This window comes from Pogona vitticeps, chromosome 9 (genome assembly GCF_051106095.1).
Source record: "Pogona vitticeps strain Pit_001003342236 chromosome 9, PviZW2.1, whole genome shotgun sequence".
In the NCBI taxonomy this organism is placed as follows: Eukaryota; Metazoa; Chordata; class Lepidosauria; order Squamata; family Agamidae; genus Pogona; species Pogona vitticeps.
Genome location: NC_135791.1, coordinates 9,813,065 through 9,840,844, shown reverse-complemented (window position 1 = coordinate 9,840,844; position 27,780 = coordinate 9,813,065). Strand labels below are relative to the sequence as shown.

The following is a 27,780-nucleotide window of genomic DNA, read 5'->3' as shown; positions in this document are numbered from 1 at the left end:
CTGCAACTCCCAGAAGCCTTCACCACCAACTGTGCTGGCTGGGTTTCTGGGAGTTGCAGTTCAAAAGCATCCGAGTAACAAAGGTTAAGAAACACTGGCATAGATCACATTAGCAGAGGAACAAGTAAGCATGCCCTTGATGTTATGTGACATTACTGAGACCTACAACTGTGTTGCCAGAGTAGATCCGAAGACAGAGACAGCATCTTAGTTTGTAGCAGGTTTTAATTCCCATCTCTGTATCAGTGCTATTGACAGTGTGTGTCAACAGCTGGAGGTTGTGGGAGTTATCTGTAAGCAAGTATAGGCCTGCTACCAAGGACTTAGGATAATTAAGTATTCTTGTTGAGAATGGGCTGAAGCTTGTTAATGATGTATTTGAATGGTTTAAATTCTAGGGTGAAAGTAACAACTTGTAATGTTTGGTAATTTTATCTTCTAAGTCTGTCTTGCCTTAAGCTGCTTCTGGGTATTTATCTTGCCTGGTTAAATTGTTCTTTAACCATATTGGATGGGTATTGTAGTCTGAGAAATGCCTCTTGTTGATCCTGAAGTTTGGAGTCTTTATTTTGTGGGTCTAAGCAGATGTGATTATATCTAAGGGCTTGGCTGTAGACAACAGATTTTGTGGTATGCTCAGAATGGAATCTGGAGACACACAAATATGTATATCAGTCAGTGGGTTTTCATTACAGCATGGTGCTAAGCTGTCCAGTTCTACCTTCACAGTGGTGCCCAGAAAGCGAACTTCTTGTGTAGATTGGTCCAGGCTGAGATTAATTTTAAAATGAAAGTTACTGAAGTCCTGCTGGAATTTTTTCAGGGCTTCTTTTCTGTGGATCCAGTTAATAAAAATGACATCAATGTACCTTAGATAGAGAAGTGATATTTGGGTACAACAGTCAAGAGAGTGTTGTTCCAGATCAGCCATGAATATAATTGCATATTGTGGTAACATAGGTAAAGGTTCCCCTTGACATTTAGTCCAGTAGTGTCCGACTCTAGGGCATGGTGCTCATCCCCATTTCCAAGCCGTAGAGCCAGTGTTTTGTCCATAGACAGTTTCTGTGGTCACGTGGCCAGCGCGATTAGACACGGAATGCCATTACCTTCCCACCGTGGTGGTACCTATTTATCTACTCGCATTTGCATGCTTTCGAACTCCTAGGTTGGCAGGAGCTAGGACAAGTAATGGGAGCTCACTCCCTCGCGTGGATTCGATCTTATGGCTGCTGGTCTTCTGACCTTGCAGCACAGAGGACTCTGTGGTTTAGCCCACAGTGCCACCACATCCCCTGTGATACCATACAATGATCTATTACAGTTCTGTTAATCTGGAGATATGTTTTGTTGTAAAAGGTGAAATAGTTCTGCATCTTATAAGAGATTTGAACTGGATCCTCAAATATTGCAGGGGAATGCAGTCATGGTCAATTTTGATCAGAAGGCACTTGTCATGATCATCACCAGGGTCCCAAAGAGGACCCCAACCTACAGGAATTGTGTTGCTCTCTATCAATTGCTTATTTGAATGTCTCTTATTTTTCAGTTACTAGAAATACAGTTGAAGGAATTTTTTTAAAAAATATTGCCATGTGGTCCTTTTACAAAGGCAAAGGTGTGGGTTATAGACAATATCTTTGTTGGGTGACCAAAAAGTTGCAAATAAGATAAGCTTTCCAGAACTCTTCATCAAAGATAGTATAAAACTTGGGGTTCCAGTAGAAAGTCCAAAGATCACCCTAGATATGTTGCATGTGTTTCATTTAGAAGGAAATATTTCATTTTCAGGCTATGAAGAACGATGCAATCGGAGACCACAAGCAGCAGAATCTGCAAAATGAATTAATATACAAATCAGGGGCAAAACAAGAAACAGCAGGATCAGAATCTGGAGGGTGTGAAAGAGCCTTTTGCACACACTGCCACCCTCTGGAATAGAAACAGACTTGTTCAAAACTGTGATCATCTAAGGTGATTTCTGGGAAAAGAGACACGTTTTTTAAAAAGAGGTAAGACAATAGGAAGCATTCATTTGTACAAAATGCACATATTGTTCATATGTTAAGAGGGTTAAGACAGGTAGAGACAATGCCTATAATTTTAATAGAAATGCTTCCGCCGCTGTACTGAATGACTTGTCTTCAAGTGAACTGTATACCTGCCTCTTTATCTACTGTCCAGATGTGAACCTCAGAAGCTTGCTCTCCTAGGAGTTTGTGTCTTTAAAATGAACTTGGAATGGGCAGACCTTCGTAGAATGCAGTGATTCCCAACCTTCAGTAACCGAGATGTCCTTGGACAGCGATTCCCAGAAAGCTCGGGCAGCATAGGTCAGTGGTGAAGGCTTCTGGAATTGCAAGCCAAGATCACTTGAATTAACCAAGGTTGGGAACCACTGATATAGAATATTCCTTAAAAAGAGAGAAGACTTTCCTCTGGTGAGTAGGACAGAAGGCCATCCCATAAACAACAAAGTTATATGAAAACATGGTCTTTTCACCAAGGACGTCAAATTTGTTGTAATCCTATTCACACTTTCAAAGAACTTGTCTCACAGAGAGCAGAGGCATTTTAAATATCAGTCTGCACATATTTAAAGCCACCTGCACAAAAGACATTTTCTAGGCTTCTAAGGAAATGAGTTTTAAAGCCTGGTCAGTAGGGGACTATCACTTGGAGAAAAAAATTAAATGCAGAATGGAAAAAAAATCAAAAAGTGCTGTCTATAATTAAACACAGATTTTAGTCAGCAAAAATAACATGAATTTTGTGGCACCTCTGAAAACTAACCGTGAAGTCCACAAAGTGGTCTGGTGGACATGCGCATCCTTGGATAGCCTCCTGCTCCCAAAGCCAACCAGCACACAGCAAAGGAAAGCAAAGTGTTAGCCACCAGTGAATGTGTAGCTTTCTAAAAATGCTTTGGGGATACACATAATTACTTTCTGCAGATGTGATACGTATTTTTCTTGAGGTTTGTTTTGCATCTCGTTTGTTTTACCTCAGGTTTTATTGCAAGGTAAGCTTTGTTTTGTCTGGAAAATGTGTTCCCCTTGCACTTCTCAGATCTGTTGGACTATAAATGCCATTACACTTGAAGGATGATGGGACTTATTGTCAAACACATCAAGAGAGCAACAGATTTGGGAAGGCAGGCATGCAAATTTGTAGACCTTGAATCCACCATCTTGTGCATCTGATGAAGTAGCCTCAGGTCCACAAAACCTTATGCAATAATATATGTGTTAGTCTTCCTATTGCTGCAAAAATATTTTCATTTCTGACATGAGTCATTTGGATTGTGGCAGTCCTATACACCATGAAGCTGTTAAACCCTTATTGAAGTCCACAGGGTTTAAACAGCATAACTGTGAGCATGATTACAGCTGCTAGTTCTTTGCAGTAACAATATAAAGCAACAAGAGTTCAAAGGGCAGGAGCAGCTTGCAATTCTAAGGTTTAAAGTAAATATCTTAACCTTTTTTTGTTTGCTTATCTAGCTTTTTGGCTAGAGATAGAGGCAATTCCTAAATATTCTGTGTTAGAGCTTGGAAATAAAGATATATCATTCCACTGATTTCATGCTGAGATATACACACCTGTAATTTTATTTATTTAAAGTAAACAAAATTTTAGCTTGAAAGCAAGAGCTCTCAAAGTAGGTCACTAACAAAATGAGGGAAATGGCTTATCAAGCAATAAATGAAATTTAAAAATCATGAAAACAATGGGATTCAAATAGCAAGAAAGCACAAAATGTTCGAGTTGTCTAAAACAATCATTTGAAAACAAAAATCATTCAGAACAGATTCACCAGGACTTCCAACAGACTTTATATGTGTTGAGCATGGTAATCCTAATCCCCATACACACACAAAGATAGTGGGATCTCCAGGAGAGTGACACTCCCAATGACTGTGATTCCCATTTCCTTCTGCCGCGCATGTCTCTCACAGCACCATATACCTGTCACTGGTCACTCATCAAAACAAAGGCTTCACTCTAGGATTCAACCAGCTAAATCGATTTTCCTGGTTTACAGCTGAATGTGAGCCCAATAAGGACTTGGTGGAAATCATGGCAGCTGTCCCTCCTGTTGGACTACCCAAAACACAAAGCTTCACCTGGTAGAGATGTTTATTCAAACGTTGCATTCTGGATAGTTTAAAATGGTAGGCAGCCACCATGGACTAGCACCTCCTGCTGAAAGCTTGACCATCCACATCAGCAAGAAAGCTTCTCTTCTTCCCCATGAGGAATATGGACCTTTCTGAGTTCTCAGACACTTAAGAGCTGCATAACATTGCCGGCCACTAATGCCAGCTTTCAGATCTACATACATATCATAAAAAAATAGATATTAATGAAACATTATTGTTATTTTTATTATTCACAGGGAGAAACTAGAATATAAAGAATTAGTTGCAAATCTTATAGGCACCGCAAGATCTGAAATTGCTAAAAATTGTAAAAAAGCCCAAGATCTCTCATTGTAAGCATTCACAAGTAAAATATGGCATACATTGCTGATGGAAAAAAATGACTAATAAAGTTAGATTACATAGAGGAGAAATAAGCCACAATAAATTCACTGAAAATTGGAAGCCATTATTAAAATATGCCGACGAAATAGAGTTTGAGACATGTGGTTTGAAAAGAAATTTAGCTTGTTGGTCGATATTTCTTTAAAAGGTGACGGGGAATTGTATATACTGTATGTGATTTGGAGAATTGTGGGGAATAGCTTTGTATTTACTATTTGTAATATGGTCGATTGTCTTTTCATTCTTTAGAAATAAAATTAATTAATTAAAAAAACATACACATCATAAAAACAGCTGGATGATGCACTGTTTGCCAGCATTCTCCAAACAGGGTGCTCTCCAGATGTTTTGCAATACTGTATTTCTCAGTGACCTGATCTATATGAATATTTTGACATAAAGTTCCTGTATGTAACCTCCACCTCCTAGCTTCTTTATAGTCACATGTACCCTTAAAATTATTAAAGAGCAGGCCGGGTAGGTGGGGCTCGTCAGCCATGGAACGCAACCCATCTAAGAGAAGGAAAACTCCAGTTTCAAACCTCCACTGCCTTGTGGCTATATCCACTCATGGAAAAGGCTTCAGGAGTTAACCTCGAGGCAAAATCCGGAGCTGGAGTCCCGAAGGCAGCATGTGTCGTTCTGCCAACTCCTGCGACATTGCTGGAACCAGTTGTATTGGCTCTTGCCTTTCCATTGGACCATTTCAGCAATGTGGAGAGGGGGGATTTGCTGCTTGGGTAACAGCCTATCCTCCATATTACTTTACTCAGGCGTCATGCTATGTAGAAGACACTCCTCAATGGTCTCTCGAGACTGAAGGATGCCTATGAGATGATGAGTTGGGCCAAATCCCTAGAGGACTGGATAGACTTAAGAGTCAGTCCCGCTACCCGGCCAGCCACTAGAGCCGATTCATGCCCTGAGGCTAGTCATCATCTTTCTGTCCCTTCTACTTGACAGATTAAGACTGTTGCGCTTTGGAGAAGACAGGGCAAGACTCACACTAAACAGACAATAATGGGAGAAGTTGAAGGCAGCAGGACAAGAGGAAGACCAAATGTGAGATCGATTGACTCCCTAAAGAACGCAGAACCTTGAGTTTGCAAGAGCTGAGCAGGGCAACTGAGGTCAGGACATTTGGGAGGTCATTCATTCATATAAGTCAGAGGTGTCTTGGGAGCAAGTGACAAAGAGGGAGGTAGCCCATGAAAGTTTTTATGCCTTTATAAATCAGTCAGCCTTTAAAGGGCCTCAAGACGGTTCCAAGCCGTACGCCCACTATGAATTTTTCTAGAAAATTATGCATTTTAAAAAACGGCTTTGATGAACAAGGCGGATTTCTATAGTACAGCCTTTCGCTCCTCCCATTGGCCTAGAGAGAGAAGCCACCTTTCCCCCTCCCTTTGCGAACTTCAACTCCCAGCATCCCCTTCTGAGGCCGTCGGGCCCGCCTTTCTCCGCGTTACGCTAAGTACGCAGCCTGGCCCCCGAGCCTCTCACAGGTGGACGGACTCCCTTTGGACGGATTGGCCGTCACTCCCCCGCAGGGCCAATCGGACGTTAAACGTCAAGGGAGGGGACGTTTTAATTCCCGAAGCCCGCCTGCGCCCTTGGCGCGGCTTAAAGGCCCCGGCCGGGGGAGGGGGGGAAATAAAGGGGTTGGTGGCGCAGTTAACGTCGCGCAGGCGCGCTGGCGGTTGAAACGGCGGAGGAAGGGGCGGGGGGACGGTCCTGGAGAGGGGGTGGGGGGAGGAGGTGTTGATGTGTTTGCGGAGCCTCAGACAGCTGGGAGGGCATAAACAGAGGAAGGGGCCGGCGAGAGGTCGGGTCCCGGCCAGGGCTGCGAGCGGGGCCGGCGGCTGACTCTCACACCCACCCCCGGCGTCGCCCCTGCCTTGCCTCAGCCCTGCCTCAGCCCCGGCCCCGGGGTCGGGCCGCCCCCACCCCCCTGCATGGAAGTTCAAGGGCTTCGTCCACTGGCTGCGGCAGCGGCTGAGCCGGCCCTGAGGAGGCCTGACAGGTAGGTCGCCTCTTCTTTTTTTTACCCCCTCACGCCTTCCGCCGCCTCGCCTCGGTGAGGGGAACGTGGCTTCCCCTTTGGCCCTCAGAGGGGCCCAGGCTTCCCTCACGGGTGGTCCCCCTCACGGGCAGTGACAGTTTCCCTCCTCTTCGCCCGCCCCCGCAGGCAGACACGCGCCCTTTTTTTTTTTGTTCCCACGAGAGGCCGTCTCCCTCCCTCCCTCTCAGGAACCTGTGGCGCCCGAAAGCCTGGACGCTCGCCTTGAGTTTTTGTGGGCTGTAGCGAAACGCTCGCCCGGGGGGGGGTCGGTTTTAGGGTCTCCCAAAGCCCCTCGGCTGTCACCAAGCCCGCCGTCCGCCGGGTGCCACAGGACGCTGCTGCTGCTTCTGCTGCTGCAGCGACATGACAACACTTGCCCACTTTTTGCTAAGAAAATATGCAAGGCTGGATGTCGGGATGGGGGTCCCCGACAACGAATCCCTTCTGGAGTCCTCCTCCTCCTGAAAAGCGGTAGGGGTGGGTTTTTTTGTTTGTTTTTTGTAACATCTGGAAGACAACCATATTGATTGAGATGGAAGATTTCAGGTCCTCAGGAAGCATCTACTGAGTCAGATGACCAGCTTGGTGTGGTCTCCTGCGACTGGAAGTACTTCTGGACAGGAGGCTCCTCTCCCCTCCTTTCCACCCCTTACCTGGAAGAAGATCGAACCTAGGAATTTTTGCATGCAGAGCATGCCCTCTGTCCCTCGTTTATAAAACACGGGTAAAACCTTTACATCGGAAGCTGGCCGATCCTGAATCTTCTTGGAAAGGGATCTGGCACGTTCAGCATGCAGAGCATGTGTTCCTGTGAAGAACTTTCCTTTCCATGGTCTGGAGCTCTTGTTTGTCAGCAAATGTAGCAGTCTCGTCTATGGAAGCTTCCAAACGAAAAGGCTTGAGGGACACAAAACTGATTTTCTTTTTAACAGGGAGCTGTTTATGGCTGGACACTCCAGATCACTGGTTCTTAACCTTGGGTTACTCAGGAGTTTTGGACTGCAACTCCCAGAAGCCCTCACCACCAGCTGTCCTGACTGGGATTTCTGGGAGTTGCAGTTCAAAAGCATCCAAGTAACAGAGTTTAAGAACCACTGCTCCAGATCACTTACCATTGAATAGCCATCCCTCCTTTCTTCCTGCAGCAGTTACTCCTTTTTCTTTCAACATTGTTCTGGCCATCAAAATAATAAAAGTGATAGCAATTTAATTGTGTTCAATATTTGTGTTAATGAATAGTAAGAAGTGGTTTGGAAAAATACTGTTCTGGAATAAAAGTTTTGGCCTGTGAGTGAGTGGGTTTCTGCAGAAGCAGCTTCTCCTGTTGCTAGTATTGCCTGCCCTTGTTTCTTACCGGTCTTGCTATGTTGCTTGTTTTTCTTGCTTTCCAGTAAAGTATTTCAACTCTTCTGCCTAGAAATTGGCCTTTCTAAATCTGATAGGCCATTCTTCCTGAAGATGACAAATAATTTCTTCTCTTTATCTTCTTCTAAAGTAGTTTTAATATGCCTCAAAGTTGGTATATTCAGATAGTTATTGGTTATTAGGGTAAGTTGTTCTACTTTTATGGCAGAGGAAGTAAGGGAGAAGTGTCTTTCTGACACCTGGCATTTTTGTGTTTGAATGAGTTTACACTAACTAGTGACCTCCGATTTTTCAAGTTGTGCTATACATTTCTAACTGTCCTGCTGCTGTTACCTGGGTTGTGTTAAGAAGCACACTTATTTTAGAGCATACCTTTAATCTGAATTTGTCTTTCTTTAGTTGATAACCGACACAGGTTAATTTTGCTTATTTGCATGGGGGCTTGGTATATCTCTGTTTAATGTTTTGTTCCTTATGCATGGGGACATATGCAAAGGGAATCAATATATATTTTTATTAGCATATGTCATGCAAGTTCATATTTTAAAAAAAACTAGGAGAGCAGTTGTCAGCTCAAGTTGACAATACTGTGCTAGAGGAGCCAATGGCTTTACTCATTGTAAAACAGCTTTCTATGTACCTAGCACGTGAGTCTTGGTGCCAGCCTCTGTTGAAAGAAGTTGGGAAATTTCCTGACATCAGAATCCACGTATAGGCAATACCTTTATTAGGATCAATGGTACATTCACAAAATATTCAAGCTTTTAGATTCACTAGAACTCTTCTTCATCCTGGATGGTAAAAATATTGTGGCAGGGAGCAATGTGTGGAAGTTCAAACATTTGGCTAAGTGTTTTAAGCCATGGAGATCTGCAGTTAACTTAGTCTCAAGATGCAGAATAGGAACTTGATGAGTCAGAGGGTGATGCAGGTATTGCATGACCTTTGGCAAAGTTAACTGGGAATAAAACACTATTTTCATTTGACTTAATTCTGATTGTATGGTTGTGGGAGAGTATTGAATCACTAAATGTGAATAAATCTAATGAGTTCATTTCTGCTTACTTTCTAATTTTTCTCTCAAGGTTATGTTTGGTCCTTTACCAATCTGCAAAATGTTTAAAGTCCAGACAAAAATGTATACATCTTTTCATATCCGTCTTCTCTTAATGTCAGATTTTTGTAATCGATTAATTTTATTTCAGTTAGTGTACTTATATGTGCACTAGGCTAGCTGAATAGCTCAGTGATTTAGATATATGGCTGTGGAGCCAGAAGTTGAGGGTTTGATTCCTCACTGTGCCTCCTGCAAAAAGAGCCAGCCTATGCAATCGTGGGTAGGCTGCACAGTCTCAGGGCACCCCCAGAAGAAAGGAATGGTAAACCACTTCTGTTTATTCTTTATCTAGAGAACTCTGGAAAGGGTTGCCATAAGTCAGAATTTACTTGACAGCATGCAGTTATTATTAGATGTGCACTGGTCATGTTATATGTATTTTTGTGAATTTTTAAATGTTTGTGAGCTACAGTTTAGAAAACTACAAATATATAAAACTGTTGTGGTTTGTATGATAATCTGGGAATTCTAAATTTGTTGAAGTTTATTTAAAATATTTTTACCCCACCTTTCTCCTTGAAAAGGACCCAAGATGAATTACAACACTGAAAGACAATATTTAAAGTTGAAAACAATGAGTATACAACAGTGGTTAACAGCATTAAAAGATAGTGTTAAAGCTAAGAAGAATAAATATACAGATTTTTTTTTAAAAAAATGCCATTCTAAGAAATCGGAAACACAATTACTACTGAAGTTTGCATAAGCATTCATGCTGAACCATTTTTTTCAACCATTCTTATGAACCAACCACTTGTGGTTGAATTGTATGATCCATCCATGATTGAAGATGAAAAGTGGTTGTAGACATCCTCCTCCAATGAGCACACATTTTTACCATGTATATGACGAGTTATGTGAAAATATCATTTGTTCAGGTACTTTTCATTTCCAGTTGCTGGGGAACATACATTGGAGAATCCTGTTGCTTTCACATACTGCTTTAAGGTTTTCCTTAGGCATCAGCTGGTCATTGTGAAAATAGAGCATTATTTATTTATTTATTTATTTATTTATTTATTTATTTATTTATTTATTTATTTATTTATTGGACTTATATACCGCCCCATAGCGCTACAAGCACTCTCCGGGCGGTTTATAATTTTAATTATACAGGCTACACATTGCCCCCCCAGCAAGCTGGGTACTAATTTTACCGACCTCGGAAGGGTGGAAGGCTGAGTCAACCTTGAGCCGGCTACCTGGGATTTGAACCCCAGGTCGTGAGCACAGTTTTAGCTACAGTACAGCGTTTTAACCACTGCGCCACGAGGCTCGTTTTATTATGGTAGAGGGGTGTTTGGTCTGACCCAGCAGGGCTCTTGTATTCTTTATAGATAGCCATAGCATATGGCTAATTATTGATCAGTGAATGTCCTGATGCTATGACTGCCAATTTTTTTCCTAAAAGAAAACCAGGATGGAAGAGTTATAGGGAAGAAATTGAATTGTAGATACAGTGGTTGCATTTTCTCCTGCCGCCTTGATTCTGTGGGTATTATTCAGAAGTAAATACCATTGTGTTTTCTGGGATGTACTCACTGGTAAATGTGTAGAATTGCAGCCTACTAAAGAGAATAGATAAGGGACGTGGTGGCACTGCGGGTTAAACCGCAGAAGCCTCTGTGCTGCAAGGTCAGAATACCAGCAGTCGTAAGATCGAATCCACATGACGGAGTGAGCGCCCGTCACTTATCCCAGCTCCTGCCAACCTAGCAGTTCGAAAACATGTAAATGCGAGTAGATAAATAGGTACTACCTTGGTGGGAAGGTAACGGCATTCCGTGTCTAGTCGCGCTGGCCACATGACCACGGAAACTGTCTTCAGACAAACGCTGGCTCTACGGCTTGGAGACGGGGATGAGCACCGCGCCTTTACCTAAAGAGAATAGGCCTTCTAAAGAGGATAGGATCTAACAGTCCTAGTCAGTGCATAGAATCAATGTATGACACAGATGTTCATTGTGTTCTAGAAAATCCTCATGTACTGAGAAAGAAGCCTCTAAAAATGATTTTGTCAATTGACTCTTACTCAACCAAATACAGTATGAGTTGCAGGGTTAATTTTAAAAGTCAGTGAATTTGAATTGAGGGGCTATGAAGGGGACCTAACTGATTCTTCCTAGAAATTTAGTTTTTCTTTTGAAAAATAATTATGCCTTGTTCCTTCCATCCAACTCCTGTTACCTTTCTTGCCATTTTATGTTATGAGGTCAGTCCTCAAATTACAAGGGAAAAGATGTTCTCCACAAGCATATGGTCCCTCCTTAGCTGTATTATTGGAAGGTTGTAGGAGGGCTATGATTTTATTACAAATGCTGGTAGTCAGTGCAGGGACAGGGGCATTCTGGTTTATCCTCCCGTAGTATCATTTTGCCACTGTGACTTGGTCAACTTTGTTTCTTCTGTCTTTGAAAAGTGCAAGCTCTTGTGGTTTTTTCCACATAGTTAACTTTTGCTTCTTTTGGCAAACTTATGTCTTGCTACAGAGGTTGAAATCCAGCCATAGAGCTGGGGTAAAAATGGCTATGAAATTCTTCCTCCTCACATGAGGCCTACCATACATTTCTGCATTTCTCTATGGATCAGCTTTATGAATGCAGGTTGCAATGCTGCCTGAAGCCTATCCAGAAAATATTTGGTTGTTTCTCCATGGAGAGATTGAAGTTGTAGCGATTAGAGTGCAAGACAGGAACATGGGAAATCCAGATTATAGTTCTTGTTGAAATTTTCTAGGTATCCTTGAGCCAGTTACTGTCAGCATATCTTATAGAGTTATTCGAAGGGTAAAGTGGGAAAGAAGATTTCCCTATAAGACATGTTGATATAATTGGAGGAAAGAAAGGAGAACCATGGAACCAAAACATAAAACCAATAAATAGAAAACTGCTATTTAATTTCTTATTGCTTTATTGTTACATTTTATGCCATTTTCCTCCTATAAATAGCATTCATGATACTTTAAAATTGAATAACAGAAAACAGTTAAAATATAAACAGGCACAAACATAAAAAGTTACAAATACAGCTTAAAACACACCAATAAAAGAAAAAAAATACTTCATCCATTTGCACCTGTACCCTTAGGGCTTCCTTTTGTTGGTTATTTATCTTGGGAGAACATCACAGTTTTTACTTTGCTTGCATGATGGATGGTAAAGGCAAAGGCTGTTACATGCTGTCAAGTGCATGTCTAACTTACAGCAAGCCCAACAGAGTTGTCAAAATGTATTGGACGTTCAATCAGTGATTTATCATCCCACCCCAGTGAATTTCTATGGTTGAGTAGGGATTAGAACCCAGGCTTCCTGAGTCATATTCCAGCACTTCAGTCTCTATACCATATTGGCTTTTAAAGCTTTTAAAGCCAAAGAGGTTTTTTTGCTCAAAAATGGAAGGGTCTCTAAATATGCCATCAGTGGATATTAGTCTGTGTGATGTCAGGTAAAGAGGACTGTATGTCACTGAAGAGTAACTGTAGGAGGACAGAGCTACTGTATTATTTTCAAGCCCTACTTTTTGCACACCTAAAACCATCTGGTTGGCTGCTGTGGCTGCTTTGTAAACATGTTGAGCTAAAAGAACCTTTGGCTTGATCTGGTATGACTCTTATGGTTTCTATAGGCTCGCCTATTAATTTTGAGCATATTTTTGTGGTGAGAGTTAGGACTTTTTACCTAATACAGGATTTTACATTTTGTGACAAAATGCACAGAACACAGAGGATTGCTGCCGATTTCTCAATTGGTTGGTACTCCTATTAATGTTGAATGGAGTCTGTGCATAATACTGTAAACCCAATAAACTTTGAATAGATGAAAATTTGCATAATTCTGCATGTGGCGTGCTTATTGTAGCTATCTTTTTAAAATTATAGTGGTCAGGAGCTATTCTTTCTTAATTTTGCTTAATACTGCTTAATTACATGTATAAATAATTACAATATTTTCTACTGTTTTATTTGACCACAGGTAATTTCAATGTCTTCTCTGTGGACATGAACTCTACTGGAATGCTTGGATTCACAGCAACATCTCCACTAGCTTGCTTTCATCGGCGTAGTTGTGAGAAGATGGCAAAAACAAACATTACTAGAGACCTAATCCAAAGGCAACTTAAGGTGTGTCTTCTTTTTAAAAGGCGTCAATTGTTTTTGAAGGGGAACAAGGAAAGATGATGATATTTTAAAAGCCCATGTTAGTGTAGGTCATTACTACGTTAGAAAACCCAGATGCAGCTTTACCCCATACAATCAATTCAGACATCAAGGGGAGAACGTGGTTTAATTCCAGATCTGTTTTTTTTTCCCCCTGGGGCTTGGGACAGAATGCCCTAGGAGTGCTCTCATCTGACTGAGCTCGCCTCCATGAGTTCATTCACTTGTCCTGTTCCTCAGTGCCCATTCTCTACAGATGAACAGAGGGTATGCCCAAGGGAAGTGGAAGATGCCATTCTGTCCCATCACTCTTGTCACTGCATGCTTATTTACAGAGGGCTGCAAACAGGAAGGTGAAGAAGCAAGTAAGAGTTGGCAGTGGACATTGGCAGATGCTCACTGATGCAAGTACCTCCAATTGGTCCTGGCTAACAAGAATGTGCTTGCATACTCCTTCCACCCCTTATGTATTCAGATTCCTTCTGGTACTCCTCTCATTTCATAAACCAGCCTATTGCTGTCCAGGTGTGTTGATCTGAAGAGCACCAAGTTGAGAAAAATGGTCTTCTACTCAGCTCTGCTGTGAGGATCAAATTAGGCAAACTCAGCAAGGACAGGAAATTCACTTCAGTGTTTGGTATCTGATTCTCGTTTAGAGCAAGGCTATGGTGACCATAGTTTTCCTGATTAGTATACCATGGCAAATTACACATACGTCACCAGGGACCACAGATCTCATTCCTTTTTTAAAAAAACTTTATCACACAATTATTCAAAAGACAAATATAAATACAAATAATTTTAAAGAGAGAAATAAATAGACCAGAAGAAAGAACATCAATAATAAAATCTTCCCTAAATAGTCTCTTGTCTCCCAACCTAACCAATCATCCTTATAGATCTATCCACAGACCTCCATGGGGATCTGGAATTTGCTGCACATTTCCCCCCCCCCCCTTCTGCTGGGCATACACTATAAATGGAAATTGTGTCACTTCAAAGTCATTCAAATCTGAGGTAACACTGCCTGCCTCAAAGAATTGTTGTGAAGACAAAGTGGAAAGGAGGGCCTTCTTGGGCTCATTGGAGGAAAGGGTGAAATGTGAATATAACTAAGCCATGAACAAGCCAGAATTTGTAACTCAGCCACAAAGTGTGGCTTTGAATTTGATTTGTGAGTAATAAACTGCAGTTTTCTTTCTGGAAATGAATCAAGACATGGATAAGAAGCCAGAGTTCAACAGAGCATAAACTTACTGTCAAACGCCAACCTAGCCATTACTCCAAGATCTTGTAATAGTGGAATTGTGGTGTGTGTTACATTGAATCTTGATTGGAACAAATAGGATTGAGTATGTTTGCTATAAAAGGTCCCTTATGTAGTGTTTCAAAAATCATAAGATTTTTTTTGTTCTTTATAGGAGAAGGGTGCCCTCGGTTTTGAACGACACTATCATGTTACTGACCCATTCATCCAGCGCCTGGGCTTGGAGGCAGAGCTGCAGGTAATTGGAAAATGCTAGAAGATCAAAATAAGTACTTGTCTAGTGCTAACAACTGCAGATCACCTTGATTGATTGATTGATTGATTGATTGATTGATTGATTGATTGATTGATTGATTGATTGATTTATTTATTTATTTATTTATTTATTTATTTATTTATTTATTTATTTATTTATTTATTTATTTATTTATTTATTTATATATATCCCACCCATCTGATCAATTGACCACTCTGGGCGGCTAATCAGACCCTGATTCTCAAACTGTGGCCCTCCCGATGTTTTGGACTTCAGCTTTCAGAAGCCCCAACTAGCGTGTTCAGTGATGAAGGATTCCTGGATCTGAAGTCTAAAACATCTGGAAAGCCAGACACTGAGAACCACTACTCTGAGATTTAGCACAGCTCTTCTGTAGCATGCTTTCTGTAACACAGTCACCCTGTATCACAATAGCATATTGAGGCATGGCAATTACCGAGGCTGAGCAGCCTGTTGGGGTTCATGGCAAAAATGAGATTAAAACTCACTCAGGGTCAATTTTGTAGCCTGTTCATCAGAGTAACTTAAAAGTACGGTCAGTGATCTTGAAGGTCCTCAGTTCAGAAATCTTTCTGCTTATCAGGCTGCTTTTAACAAATTATTGGTTTGCTTTGTTTTAGTCTCTAACTTTTATATCCACATATTTTTAAAGGACTAACTTACAGGATTGCTTTAAGGATAACAGCACTTGCAGTGTTGAAATTAAAGTTTCAGATCAGATACCTTTTCTGAACAAGGCTTTAAAAAAATACAGTATATTTGTTTTCAGTGGGAATAGGATTGGGAGTAGGGGGATGGGGGGCAGGGATAATAGATATGGACGGGGGAAAGGTAAAATTCCAGAGAGTGAGAGAGTACTTTTATATCCACTTATAAATTATGCTAAAAGAGGAAGATAACAAAAAAATTAAAATTAAAAAAACTTAACAAGTTTTACCAGAAGTGCTACAGTTACTAATCTCTCCGTTTTCTAATTGGACCTTCACATTCTACTTTTATCTATGTTTTCCAATCCATATTTTGAGTCCAGCTTTTGAATTCCAGTTTTTGAGTCCTTTTTGAGATTACCTTTCATTTACTGCTTCTGTTAGTACAGTGGTGCCTCGCTTGACGACAATAATCTGTTCCAGCAAAATCTCTGTAAAACGAAATCGTCAACAAGCGAAAGTAAAAAACCCATTGAAATGCATCGAAAACCGGTTCAATGCGTTCCAATGGGGGAAATACCTCATCGTGCAGCGAAGATCCTCCATAGGGCAGCCGTTTTCCGGTGCCTGTTAAGCAAGGAATCCGTCCTAAACACAGCGGGGAGCCATTTTGCAGAGCGAGCGGCCATATTGAGAGCCGTCGATCAGCTGTTTTAAAATTGTCGTTTAGTGAAGAATCGATTCCCGAAGCAAGGAACCGATCGCCGTGAAGCAAATTTTCCCCATTTAAACATCATACATTCTTCTAATTATTTTATCATTTGTCCCTAGCAATAGTTTACCCAACGTTGTTTGTCCTTCATAAAAACCCATTGTTTTATCTCGAGTCTAACTGTAATCTCATCCACCAATCTAGAAAGACTTTCTGTTCTTCTAGCTCCTTTTTAGTCTTTAACACCCCGTCTTTCTTAAGCAAGTCTCTATACCTCAGAAATTTTGTCCATTAAGGTTGCCTGTATAAATGCTTCTAATGGCGACACTGATCCTGGAATTTTATGATACATTTGCTTTTCTGAACAAGGCTTTTATGAAATTGTGTTTATCATATCTTAAGACAACAAGTAGAAGATAGTCAAAATTATATGATGCTTTCTTAAGGCAGAACCAAATGAACTGTGTGACTTTAATTTCTAAAGGATTTCCTACTACAACAAAGCTTCTCATCATATTTCTGTCTGATGCTTTTTCTTCCAATATTAATTATTACTTTACAAACAGAAAATATAACATGGCTATGTCATTCTGTTATCCTCCTCTTCCCCCAAGACTGATGGACAATTTTTATTCTAGCTAAAGATTTGATAAACAAAAGCATCATTCTTTACAGATAAAGGCTTAAATTTGATTGCCCATCTCAGTTAATGTAAAGCCATTTAATCACCTGCTGAATGCTAAGTCACCTATGTAAATCATATGTGGAAATTGCCACATTCAGGCTGGTCCTTAATAATGGCCAAATTTGGATGTATCAGCACGAAAGTACAGTCCATTTTGGATTATGCAGAGACCCTATAACAGGGATGATTTTGATTTTAAAGGCATATAAACATATCAGTGCAAATAGGATATTCTTGTTGAGTCCTAAGTATATTTTCTCTCTGTAACAATCTCTTTCTCACCTCCATTGTTCTGGATGGGGGCTGTAAGACTCCTCCCACCTATCTCTAATGGGCATTCAATTATCCCTCATCTTATTGGGACTCAGATGTCATTGTACTGATACATGCGTCTGTTGCTGTTGCTTATATTTTGCATGATTGATGGTGTCTAAGGTTTTGTTTTATTTTTTAATTACTTCAGTGGGACCCCCCCCCCCAGATATAATATATCTAATTCCTTCATTGAGGGAAAGGTTCTCTGGATTGTGGCTGGAGATGACAGAGTTGAAATCTCCCCAGATTGTATGTTACAGATATGATGAAATCTGTTACAGATATGATGAAATCTGCTTCCTCTCTGCTTAGCCTTTTTAAAATACATAGTTTCAACGTCTAAATCGTTGTAGAATTTGTCACTTCCCTATATGCCTGTTGATTTTCAATTTGTAATAATAATAATAATAATAATAATAATAATAATAATAATAATAATAATAATAATAATAATAATAATAATAATAATAATAATAATAATAATAATAATAATATTGTTCTACATTGTTTTAATTTGTTTTAATTTGTTTTAATTTTTGTAAGCCGCCCCGAGTAGACGTTGTCTAGGGGGGCGGGGTAAAAATTGAATGAACAAACAAACACACAAACACACAAACACACACACACAACAGCAGCAGCAGCAGCAGCAACAACAACAACAACAACAACAACAACAACAACAACAACAACAACAACAACAACAACAACAACAAATAAATAAAGTCATTAAGGCAATTCTGACTTTTGGCAACCCTGTTCAGGTTTTTCTAGGTAGAGAATACGCAGGTGTGGTTTACGATTCCCTTCTGGGGTTACCCTTGGACTGTGCAGCTATTCAGGCAACACCGGCTGGTTCTTCTCCCAGGAGGCAATGGGGGGAATTAAACTCCCAGCCTCTGGCATTCCAGCCAGATACCTAAATCACTGAGCTATCCAGCCATCTTTATATACTTGCCTACTGATTATATACCGTATTTTTTGCACCATAAGACGCACTTTTCCCCCCACAAAACAGGGGGGTGGAAAGTCTGTGCGTCTTATGGAGCGAAGAAAACAGATTATATTTTCCTGTTTTCTTCTCCTAAAAAATTGGTGCGTCTTATGGAAAGGTGCGTCTTATGGAGCGAAAAATACGGTACTTACCTATTGCTTAATCACATGAATTATAACATTGTGAAGGTGGAAGGCTGCTTCTCATATCCTCCAAGTCGCTCCTGTTATGAAGATTTGTTCAGGAGGTATGTGTTAGTAGTCAAACATATTGTATCTAGGAAATGGAAGTGATGTGAGGCACTGAATAACAATTTTAAACTTAAGAGGTCTGAGGAGGTGAAAATTGCAAGTATAGCTGAATGTATCCAAGCCAGAGGAGTGTCTCTGTGTGTAATTATATCCTTCTATGGGAACAATGTTACATCTAGAATTTATATAACTGTTCCTGTCCTATTTCTTCAGGGTCACACTGGTTGTGTCAACTGTCTGGAATGGAATGAAAAGGGAAAGTAAGTACCTTTTAATGTAAAGGATGATTGAATGCACAGTGTAACATATATTCAGAGGGGGATGGTGGAAATTGTGTAAACTGGAGTGAGCAGCTGTTTTCTAATTTGCTCTGTTGGGCTCAGTAAAATAGCACATTTGCTATTGTTATTCCATGTCCAGTAATCTTTTATAGATAAGCACAGAAAATAAGTACAGTTCACAAATTGTGATGTCACTAGAAGCTGTCAGCAGCTACCTGTCATAGCAATAAAGTGAAATAGTGTATACAGAGAGGCAATATGTCTCTGAATAGCCAGTGCTGGTATACAGGAAGCTATCATCTTTAATACGCTGTTTGGGAATGTCTAGAGGCTTTTGGCTGCTTATATGTGAGCTTGGCTTGATCCAGTAAAGCAGTTCTCACCTTTTAGTTCATGTAATACAAAGTAGTGGTGTTCAGGAAGAGTTAAATGCAGGAAACGAGGAGGTATGCCAAATATGTCTAAGCTGTGGTGGGCAAGATCTGAGGACTTGGAGGCTAAATTCAAGCCACCTGCCCCCATTGTGGGCAACATCACAGTAAAATGACCAAGAATGGCATTTTTAAAGAAAGTCAAACTTGAAGTGTCCTGTGATATTTTCAGTTTGAGTTTTTTGGAGTGGGCGTCTCAGGGTAATCTTCCCAAGGCCAGTAGAAGAGAACTCTAATCTTGGAGAGGAGAAGGGTCTTTTTGTTTGTTTGTTTTGGGGTGGGTTTTTTTTCCAAAATAAGACTTTTTTTTGCCCAAAAGTACTTTTTATCTTGAACCAGGGAGGCCCTGGAGTGACACGGGGGGCGGGGGGGGGTCTACAAAAATGCATTTTGCCCAACCCTGCTTTAAGCCATGTATGCTGAGGTCTGCACAGTAAAGGTTTGAGGCTTGTAGAAATGATAGATCTGGGCCATGTTTGATGTGAAAGCTTTTAACAGGCCTGGTCCTACCATGCACCAGAGTGCATTAGCCATCTAAAGTGAAGGTTCTGTAGATCAAGAGGCAGCTGTAGAGCTTCAGAAGACAGGATCCTGTCTTTGAGTATTACACGACTTGTGTCTGTTATTTAACTGCCAACAGTTGGCTTGCTTCTATACTTGGAATCTAAGGGTGTGCCATCTTGTGTTTCCCCTTCAGACGGCAGAATATAGTACACCAGTCCTCACTGTAAAGTTACACTGATTATTGTCTGTGATTCAAGCCTTTGTGCAGTAGGAAGCATCTTGGGGAAAGGATAGGTAGTTCCATTAAACAACTATAGAAAGCTCACCTGGCTAACTGGACAATTTCTGTCAAAGATATTAGTTGGAACTATGCAATGCTACATCATTTGCCTGTTGATTAGTTTGCTAATCTTATCTAGTTTCTCTCAAACTATCCTGGATGTGATGGAGATAGCTGCTTTTCCTCCTGGTTCCTTCCTGCACTCTGAAGTTCTGCAAAGATTTCAGAGTATCTGAATTACAAATATATGTTTCAAGGCAAAGTGTAAATGGATGTGGGGAAAAATGTGTGGTATAGAAGCAGGCTTTTGCAGATTGCCAGCGCAGCTGAACCTATAACACGGTGTCTCCTTTCCTTCTCAGCTTGCTGGCTTCTGGCTCTGATGACCAGCACACAATTGTGTGGGATCCCCTGCATCATAAGAAGTTGCTTTCCATGCATACAGGGCACACAGCAAACATATTCTCTGTCAAAGTAAGTAGGATTTGGACAAGCTAATGAAAAGCCAAGGAGAAGCAAAAACAAAAACAAAAAAGGCCTCCATTTAACACAGGGATGAGTGAACCCTGTCACTCTACAAATCATTAGACTCCAGCTTTCTGTAGCCTTAGCCATCATTGTCTATGGCAGTGGTTCCCAATGTTTGGTCCCCAGATGTTATCAGACTGCAACTCCCAGAAATTGGGGCCAGAACAGATAGTAAAGAAGGCTTCTGGGAGTTTTAGTCCAAGAACATTTAGGGACCCAAGGTTGAGAACCCCTGGTCTATATCTTGAGCAGCATCTGGAAGGCAGTAGTGTGGCCACCCCTGTTTTAGTAGTATAAATGAAGAGAAAACTTAGGTTTTTAACCAATAGGATTGGGAAGCAGACTAGACATTATTTTGGCAAATCCACTAGTCTGTATGTCTGGCTCAGGATAGTCTTATGTGGGGATAGGCAGTTTGATGCTTTGCAGGTGTTATGAAATGCAACTCCCATAACCCCTAATCATTGTTCGTGGTGGTTGATGACTGTTGAAGTTGGAGTCCAAAACATCTCAAAGGCATGAGATTTCTAATCTTTGGACCAAGACGTTCAGAGGTAAATAATTCAAAATGTAGCCCCAAGTAACTGACAGTGCTGTTGCATAGCTCACACATGGGAATTGTGCAGGAATAAGTCTCTGAGGATTTGTACTTGGGAGTACAAATCTTTGTCCATTCAATCATGTTTCCGTAAATAACGTCCAGATTTCATTACCTGCTTTGCCATGGCTCACTGTAAGATTGTTTCTGTGCAAACGACTTCACAGAATTACAGGTTGGATTGATTTGTCATGATGTGTGTTGGGTTTGCCTTGTTTCCTATTCAAATATGCCAGTTGTGTGATTTGGCTGTTCTGATTAGAAACCTCTAGCGTGCATTGCAAGACTCTGCCTGGATTTTCTCACAAAGTTCACTTCATGCTTACTGGCCCTTGTCTTTATGGTAGCCAACTCGCTTGACTGGTTTGTCCAGCATGCCTTCGGTCAGGGCTGAAGAGGAAAGAATGGCGGATGGAAAAACTAAGCTAGCAGTGATTTCCCCGCTAACATCAGAATTGAAGTAAAGACAATCTGCCGGCCAAGAAGGATAAAATGTTACCAGATGTGTCTTGGCTCTGCCACAAGAGATGATGTAAGCAAGCACAAACTCCAAATTATGATGTATTCCTGAATACAGAATACGTTACAGGGCGGCTGCAACTCTGCGACTAAGTTAATATTGTTTAATATATTTAGTCCTCATCCAGGCAGATAAAAATAAGTGACTTCTAGGGTATTTTCTGATCTCACGGGAATTCCACTGAATTAAAAATTGGATTAGCAGATTCTGTATTCCTTGAACCCACTGAGAATGCTATTCTCCTCTCCTCCTCTACAGAGCTAACCTACTGACAAGACAAAAGCAGGAAATTAGTGTCAGTCATGGTCTGGCCATGGTGATACATGCCTTAGTTACATCCCAGGATTATTATCATGTGCTCTACATGGGGCAGCCTCTGGAAAGTTTTTGGAAACTTCAGTGGGTCCAAAATGTGGCAGCAGCCAGATTGCTAATAGGCTGGTCATAAGGATCACATAACCTCTACCCACCCACCCTTATAGTAGCTCTATTGGCTGACACTCAGTTTCTGGCCACAACCAGCAAAAGTGCTGGTTCTAACCCAATAAAGCCCTAAACAGCTTGAGTACAAGCTATCGTACCCAAGTCTCAAGGGACGTGGTGGCACTGCAGAAGCCTCTGTGCTGTAGGGTCAGAAGACCAGCAGTCATAAGAATCCATGCAGCGGAGTGTTTGAAAGCATGTAAAAATGCGAGTAGATAAATAGGTACCACCTCAGTGGAAAGGTAACAGCATTCCATGTCTAGTCATGCTGGCCACGTGACCACGGAAACTGTCTTCGGATAAACGCTGGCTCTATGGCTTGGAAATGGGGATGAGCACTGCCCCCTAGAGTCAGACACGACTGAACTAAATGTCAAGGGGAACCTTTACCTTATGAGCTATCTCAAGGACTATGTCTCCTTTTGTGAGCATACTTGGTGTTAAGGTCATCAGGAGAGGCCTTTCTCTTGGTCCCACCGCAGGTGTGTTTGGTAGGGGCACAGGAGAGAGCATTTTCTGTTGCTACTCCCAGATTTCAGAATTCCCTCCCACAGGGTACCAGGCTGGCTCTATCTTTGCTGTCCTTCCGCAAGCAGACAAAGACCTTTCTCTTCAGGCAAGCTTTCCCTGATCCACTGGCTGCCTGAGTGAGGGGTTTGAATGGACTGTTGTGCCTTTCTGCTTTGAATGTGTTTTTGCTGTTGCTTTTGTTTACCTTTTAATTATTTTTTCTGTGTGGTATTTGTTTGATCCCTTTTAGTATTTGTATACTTACAGTTTTTAGCTTTCAATATTGTATTTTAATCATGTAATCTGCTTTGGGTCCTTTTTAAGGAGAAACACAGGGTAAAAATATTTTAAATAAAAAAAAATAAACCTTAACCTAAACAGAAAAAAAATGAATACAATAACAACAAACAATACAAAAATTGGAATCCACAGTGACTAGGGAAAAAGGATAAACAGAGATAGCAATTCAAAGCAGAATGAAATAAAAAATAATCTTTTATCATTCTCTCCCTCCTGCCTAATGAGAATCTGAAAGTGCCTCATTTAAAATCCATAAATCGTGGTAAAAGGAAAAGTAGGAAGTAACAAAAGTGTAAAACATGCTACACATGCACACAAAAGGAAGAAGAGCAAATACGTGCCTGAATGCACAATAACAAAAGTGTGCAAATGCTAAAACTCCAAAGGTGAAAACATTATACTGTTGAAGTAATAAGGCCTACATGAGACTAAATCTGTTCTAACCAAAGGTTTTACTTTTGATGTAGCAGTTACTATAGAACCATAGAGGAGTAGCTTTCTATTAGAAATTTATCACAGTATAGGCTTTCAGTTATAATAATTGTGTGCTGTCAAGTCAATTCTGACTTAGGGCAGCCCTTTTTAGGGTTTTCTAGGTATATACTGTATTTTTCCATGTACACGAGCCCCCAATGTATAAAATGACCCCCTAATTTTGACCCTTGATGGAAACGGAGGAGCAGTTAATGGGCAACTGCTCCTCCACCTCCATCTCCAGCTGCCTCTGCTGCCCACCCGATCACCTTCTCCAGTGAGACTGCCAGGGCTCACCTCCAGCTCACGTTGCTGGAGGAGGTGATCTGGCAGCGGCAGCAGGAAGAGGCACTGAGCACGCACAAGTGCTTGTTTGCCCCCACCTCTGCCTCCTGGTGCCTCCACCACCAGAGTGGACAAGGTGGCGATGTGAGCTGAGTTTGTCAGTCCCAGTGGAGGTGGTGATCGGGCAGGCAGGGGAGGCAGCAGCAAGAGACGCCCGAGTGTGTGTGTGAATGCTCCTTCGCCTCCGTCTCTGCCTGCCTGCTGCTGCTGCTGCTGCCATGTCGGGGCCACCGGAGGGGCCAAGCCGTGAGCTCTGGAAGAGACAATTGGGCGGGGGCGGCAGCAAGAGGCGCCCGAGCGTGCATGCGGCTGAATTTCTTCCGTGTATAAAATGATACTCAATTTCTCTTCCAATTATTTTAGTAAAAAGTGTCTCTTTATACACCAAAAAATAGGGTAATATTCATAAGTGGTTTCCTATTCCCTTTATCGATGCATCCTGGGACTGTGGCAGCGTGACCAAGGCCACGCAGGGTGGCTCTTCTGAGATGCATGGAGGGGGAATTGAACTCCCAACCCCTGGTTTTATAGCCAGAAACCTAACTCAGAGTGATCCAGCCAACTACAAACAGCAAATGCTTTTGATTAGACTTTCCCAAAATTGACTGGGAAGGGAACAAATATTGAACTGGAAACTTTTGAATAACATTGTAATTTCTCCGCATGTGCTGCTACTATGGTGACTTCTTCCACACTGGATACTTTTACTAAGATTTTTCCCTTAATTACTTCCACAGTCCAGAATGGTAGATTCATAAGATCGGAAAAAGGCATGTGTAGATGTCTGGCACATGAGTGAAGAGGATCGTATAAGTCCCATTTGAATGGTGTACTTGTCCCGCCTGCTGTTTGCACATTGGAATTAGTAAGAGCATACGAACCTATATAGAGCCCATGGGCTTAGATATAATCCCTGCAGTTCTGTGTAGGTAGGGGCTGTTTGTATTGTTGAATGTCGCCTATGCAAGCCCCTGTGCAAACAGTGAAATGGTAGTTGCGAGTGGAGCAGGAACCCCATGCTTTGATTGGATTCCTGCACTGAATATCAGCTTTGATTTGGATTCCTGCCTTGAGCATGGGGGTGGCCTCGATGGCCTTATAGACCCCTTCCAACTCAGTTGTTCTAAGATTTTATGTGGCGTGGGAGAAAGGAATGGGCTTCAGCTGCAATAAATACTTTCTATACACATTACTTACATTACCATCATGTCTGAGTATTCTTTTCATGTGCCACACAGTAGATAAGGCAATGTCTGGAATGAAATATTTATGGCATTGCAGGAATTGGGTAGAGGTTTGTCTCTATAACCCCAAATGGTATTGCACAGAGATTCTTCAAGAAATCTCTTGTCTTATGGCAGGATATCTGCTTATCTCTTATGAGGAAGGTGTTCTTATTCTTGAGTGCTTACTGTTTTGAATACCTTGCTTGTTTCTTACAGTTCTTGCCACATGCAGAGGATCGGATACTCATTACTGGGGCTGCTGATTCCAAGGTGCATGTCCATGATTTGACTGTGAAAGAAACCATCCATATGTTTGGAGATCACAAGAACAGAGTCAAGCGTATTGCCACGGCTCCCATGTGGCCCAACACTTTTTGGAGTGCAGCTGAAGATGGGCTGATCAGGTATGAAGGCTCTCATGGTCTTCTAATGTGGACAACAAGATCTTTTCTTGCAAAGGAACTCTGGTTTTGTTGGGATGGTAGGAATTTTCTTTTGGGCATAAGGAAAGGGTGAAAGTTATAGCTGCTGAACCAATTTCAGGTGATAGTATAGATATAATGTTGTCTTATTCTATGTTGTACACAGAACTTGAATGAGGTACCTTTTAGATGACCACTCTCAGAATCCCCTTAGCACTATGACCATCACCATACTGAATGGGGGATTCTAGAAGTTGTTTCTCAAAGAAACAGTTTTTACAAGCTCAAGCCATTGGTCATCAAATCCAATCACCTGCTTTGATTGGCAGCAGCTCTCCAAAGATTTAGAAAAGTTGTTATACAGGCCTGCTGAGTGGTCCAAAATCCTTTTATTTGGAGATGGTAGAAACTACTGAGGTGTGCTCTTGAACTTTCCAACTTCTTATCAAAGAGAACCTGCATGGACAAGGTTCTGGAATAATTGAAGCATGGTATTTAGCTTAATTCAATACTTTCTATGATGTCTAATAATTTGCTTTGCGTCTCCTTTTAGACAGTATGATCTACGAGAGAACAGCAAACACTCTGAGGTCCTGATAGATCTGACAGAATACTGTGGGCAGCTTGTAGAGGCAAAGTGTCTCACTGTCAACCCCCAGGACAATAACTGCCTGGCGGTGGGAGCCAGTGGGCCATTTGTACGGATCTATGATATACGCATGATCCACAACCACAGGTAATGGGCACTGGAGCTGATCATGTTGTGAGAGTAAGCTTTAAAGTGGGAGAGGTGATAAATTTAAATCCAGAAGAAGGAAGTTTCGAGAATCAGTTTACACGCTCTGTATGGAAGGGTGCATGTTCAGACTCCGCAAGGGGCACCATGATATAAGAGTCAAAGATGGATAAAGCTAAGACACAGTACAATCTGACAGAGATTTTTCGTCTTGAGAAAACATGAGGGTGTAAGCAAGCTACCTGGGGGACTGAGACACATAATGCGAATGTTTTAGAGTCTTATCTATCCTGACTATCAAAATCTGTCAAAGGTAGATTGTGTGAAACTTCAAAGCAATTAGCACTTTCCTCAAAGCACTTCCTGGAAACTGATTTTTTAGGTTTATTCCATTATGGTACTGAGACACAAACAGCCTTTGTCTCCTTGTCTTTGACAGAAGGTCATCCTGATTAGTTCTTCTGGATGTTCTGATTTGGTTTTGGTACAACTGGCCATGGTATCCTCCTGGGGCTTCAGGTTGGGCTTGGGTGGCACAGTATTAGAGTAACTGCTACTCTTCCTTGAGGGACAGTCTCTGTGGTTAGCAGTGTGGGTCTTTTGCTCTGTGCTGTGGCCTTTCGCACATGGGATGCCAAAAGGGCCAAACTGGTTCCCTGTGCTTCTTAATATCCTCATGGAACTATAGGGAAGGTCATTTGGAGGTTCTTACTGTGGTATTATTATTATGCTGATGACAGACAGATCTACTGTTTCTACCTGAAAATCTCAGCAAAGCTGTATATGTATGGGATGTTATCTTAGTTATTTTGGATGTAGTAAGTCAGAATTCTGAAGCATCTTGCTTGAATGCTTCTGGTTAATTCATCCTATAAGTGGGAGTGGCCAGATACATCACTGTATGAATAACAAACTCTGCCATTGCATGCCTGCAGGCACATATTCCAAGAACAAATAATGGTTTATGACTTGGAGTATTCCAGTAAATGTACATATTTTCCCAGTAATTTGGGTATGTTTACCCTTTGATGTAACTCCTTTGACCTTAAATTGTCCTAAGAAAAGCAGCTATTTAATGTCCTTAAAAACAAAACATCTATTTTCTTGCTAGAAAAACCATGAAACAGAATCCCACAGCTGGAGTCCATACGTTCTGTGATCGGCAGAAACCCCTCCCAGATGGTGCAGCTCAGTACTATGTAGCAGGTATACTGTTGCCAGAGGGGCCACTTGATTAATGTATTTTTAAGTGCTGGTTTTGTTGGCTCATTTAATGGGATAAAATGGAAATGCATTTAATTGAGTGGGCCTGGTTGACTTAAACATGGTTCCTATGAGCTCTAAGTTGTATGTGTAGTTTCACTATATAAGCTCTTTCGTTCACTGCTAGTGTGTGCTGCAGAGTGAACTAGCTGTTCAGATAAACTATGCCATCCTTTTCACCTTTCTGCAGGGCATCTTCCAGTGAAATTACCTGACTACAATAACCGGCTGAGAGTTCTGGTAGCGACATATGTCACCTTCAGTCCTGATGGTACAGAGCTCTTGGTGAACATGGGAGGAGAGCAGGTAAGAGAGCTACTGGGAGACCTGTCCATTATAAAATGTTGTTAAAGGAGTTTTTGTTGTTGTTGGTAATGCTTTTTTACATTTCCCTACTTTAATCTGTTACTTTGAATACCCAAAACTGAGCTGGAAGATTACTCGAAGGTTTCAGAAGGGTCAAGAAAAGCACCACTAGGATGGCCTT

The 27,780-nt window shown here is 41.3% G+C and overlaps 1 protein-coding gene and 1 long non-coding RNA gene across 3 annotated transcripts in view; one reads left to right on the top strand and one right to left on the bottom strand.

Annotated features, from left to right (window-relative positions):
• LOC144584288 (uncharacterized) overlaps positions 1-5,300 on the bottom strand; it is a 362,675-nt gene extending 357,375 nt beyond the window's left edge. Inside the window, exon 1 of the long non-coding RNA XR_013538443.1 lies at positions 4,921-5,300. This is a non-coding gene — a long non-coding RNA (uncharacterized LOC144584288). The remainder of the gene's footprint in view (positions 1-4,920) is intronic.
• Positions 5,301-6,433: 1,133 nt separating this feature from the next.
• The window catches only part of WDTC1 (WD and tetratricopeptide repeats 1), a 31,759-nt gene continuing 10,412 nt past the window's right edge, over positions 6,434-27,780 (top strand). For both annotated transcript variants that reach the window (XM_020810691.3, XM_020810688.3), the window contains exons 1-9: positions 6,434-6,570; positions 13,063-13,211; positions 14,669-14,752; positions 18,606-18,652; positions 20,251-20,362; positions 25,089-25,276; positions 25,848-26,030; positions 27,142-27,236; positions 27,484-27,599. In XM_020810691.3, the coding sequence (XP_020666350.1) occupies positions 13,089-13,211; positions 14,669-14,752; positions 18,606-18,652; positions 20,251-20,362; positions 25,089-25,276; positions 25,848-26,030; positions 27,142-27,236; positions 27,484-27,599 (948 nt within the window). In that variant the 5' untranslated portion in view covers positions 6,434-6,570; positions 13,063-13,088. The remainder of the gene's footprint in view (positions 6,571-13,062; positions 13,212-14,668; positions 14,753-18,605; positions 18,653-20,250; positions 20,363-25,088; positions 25,277-25,847; positions 26,031-27,141; positions 27,237-27,483; positions 27,600-27,780) is intronic.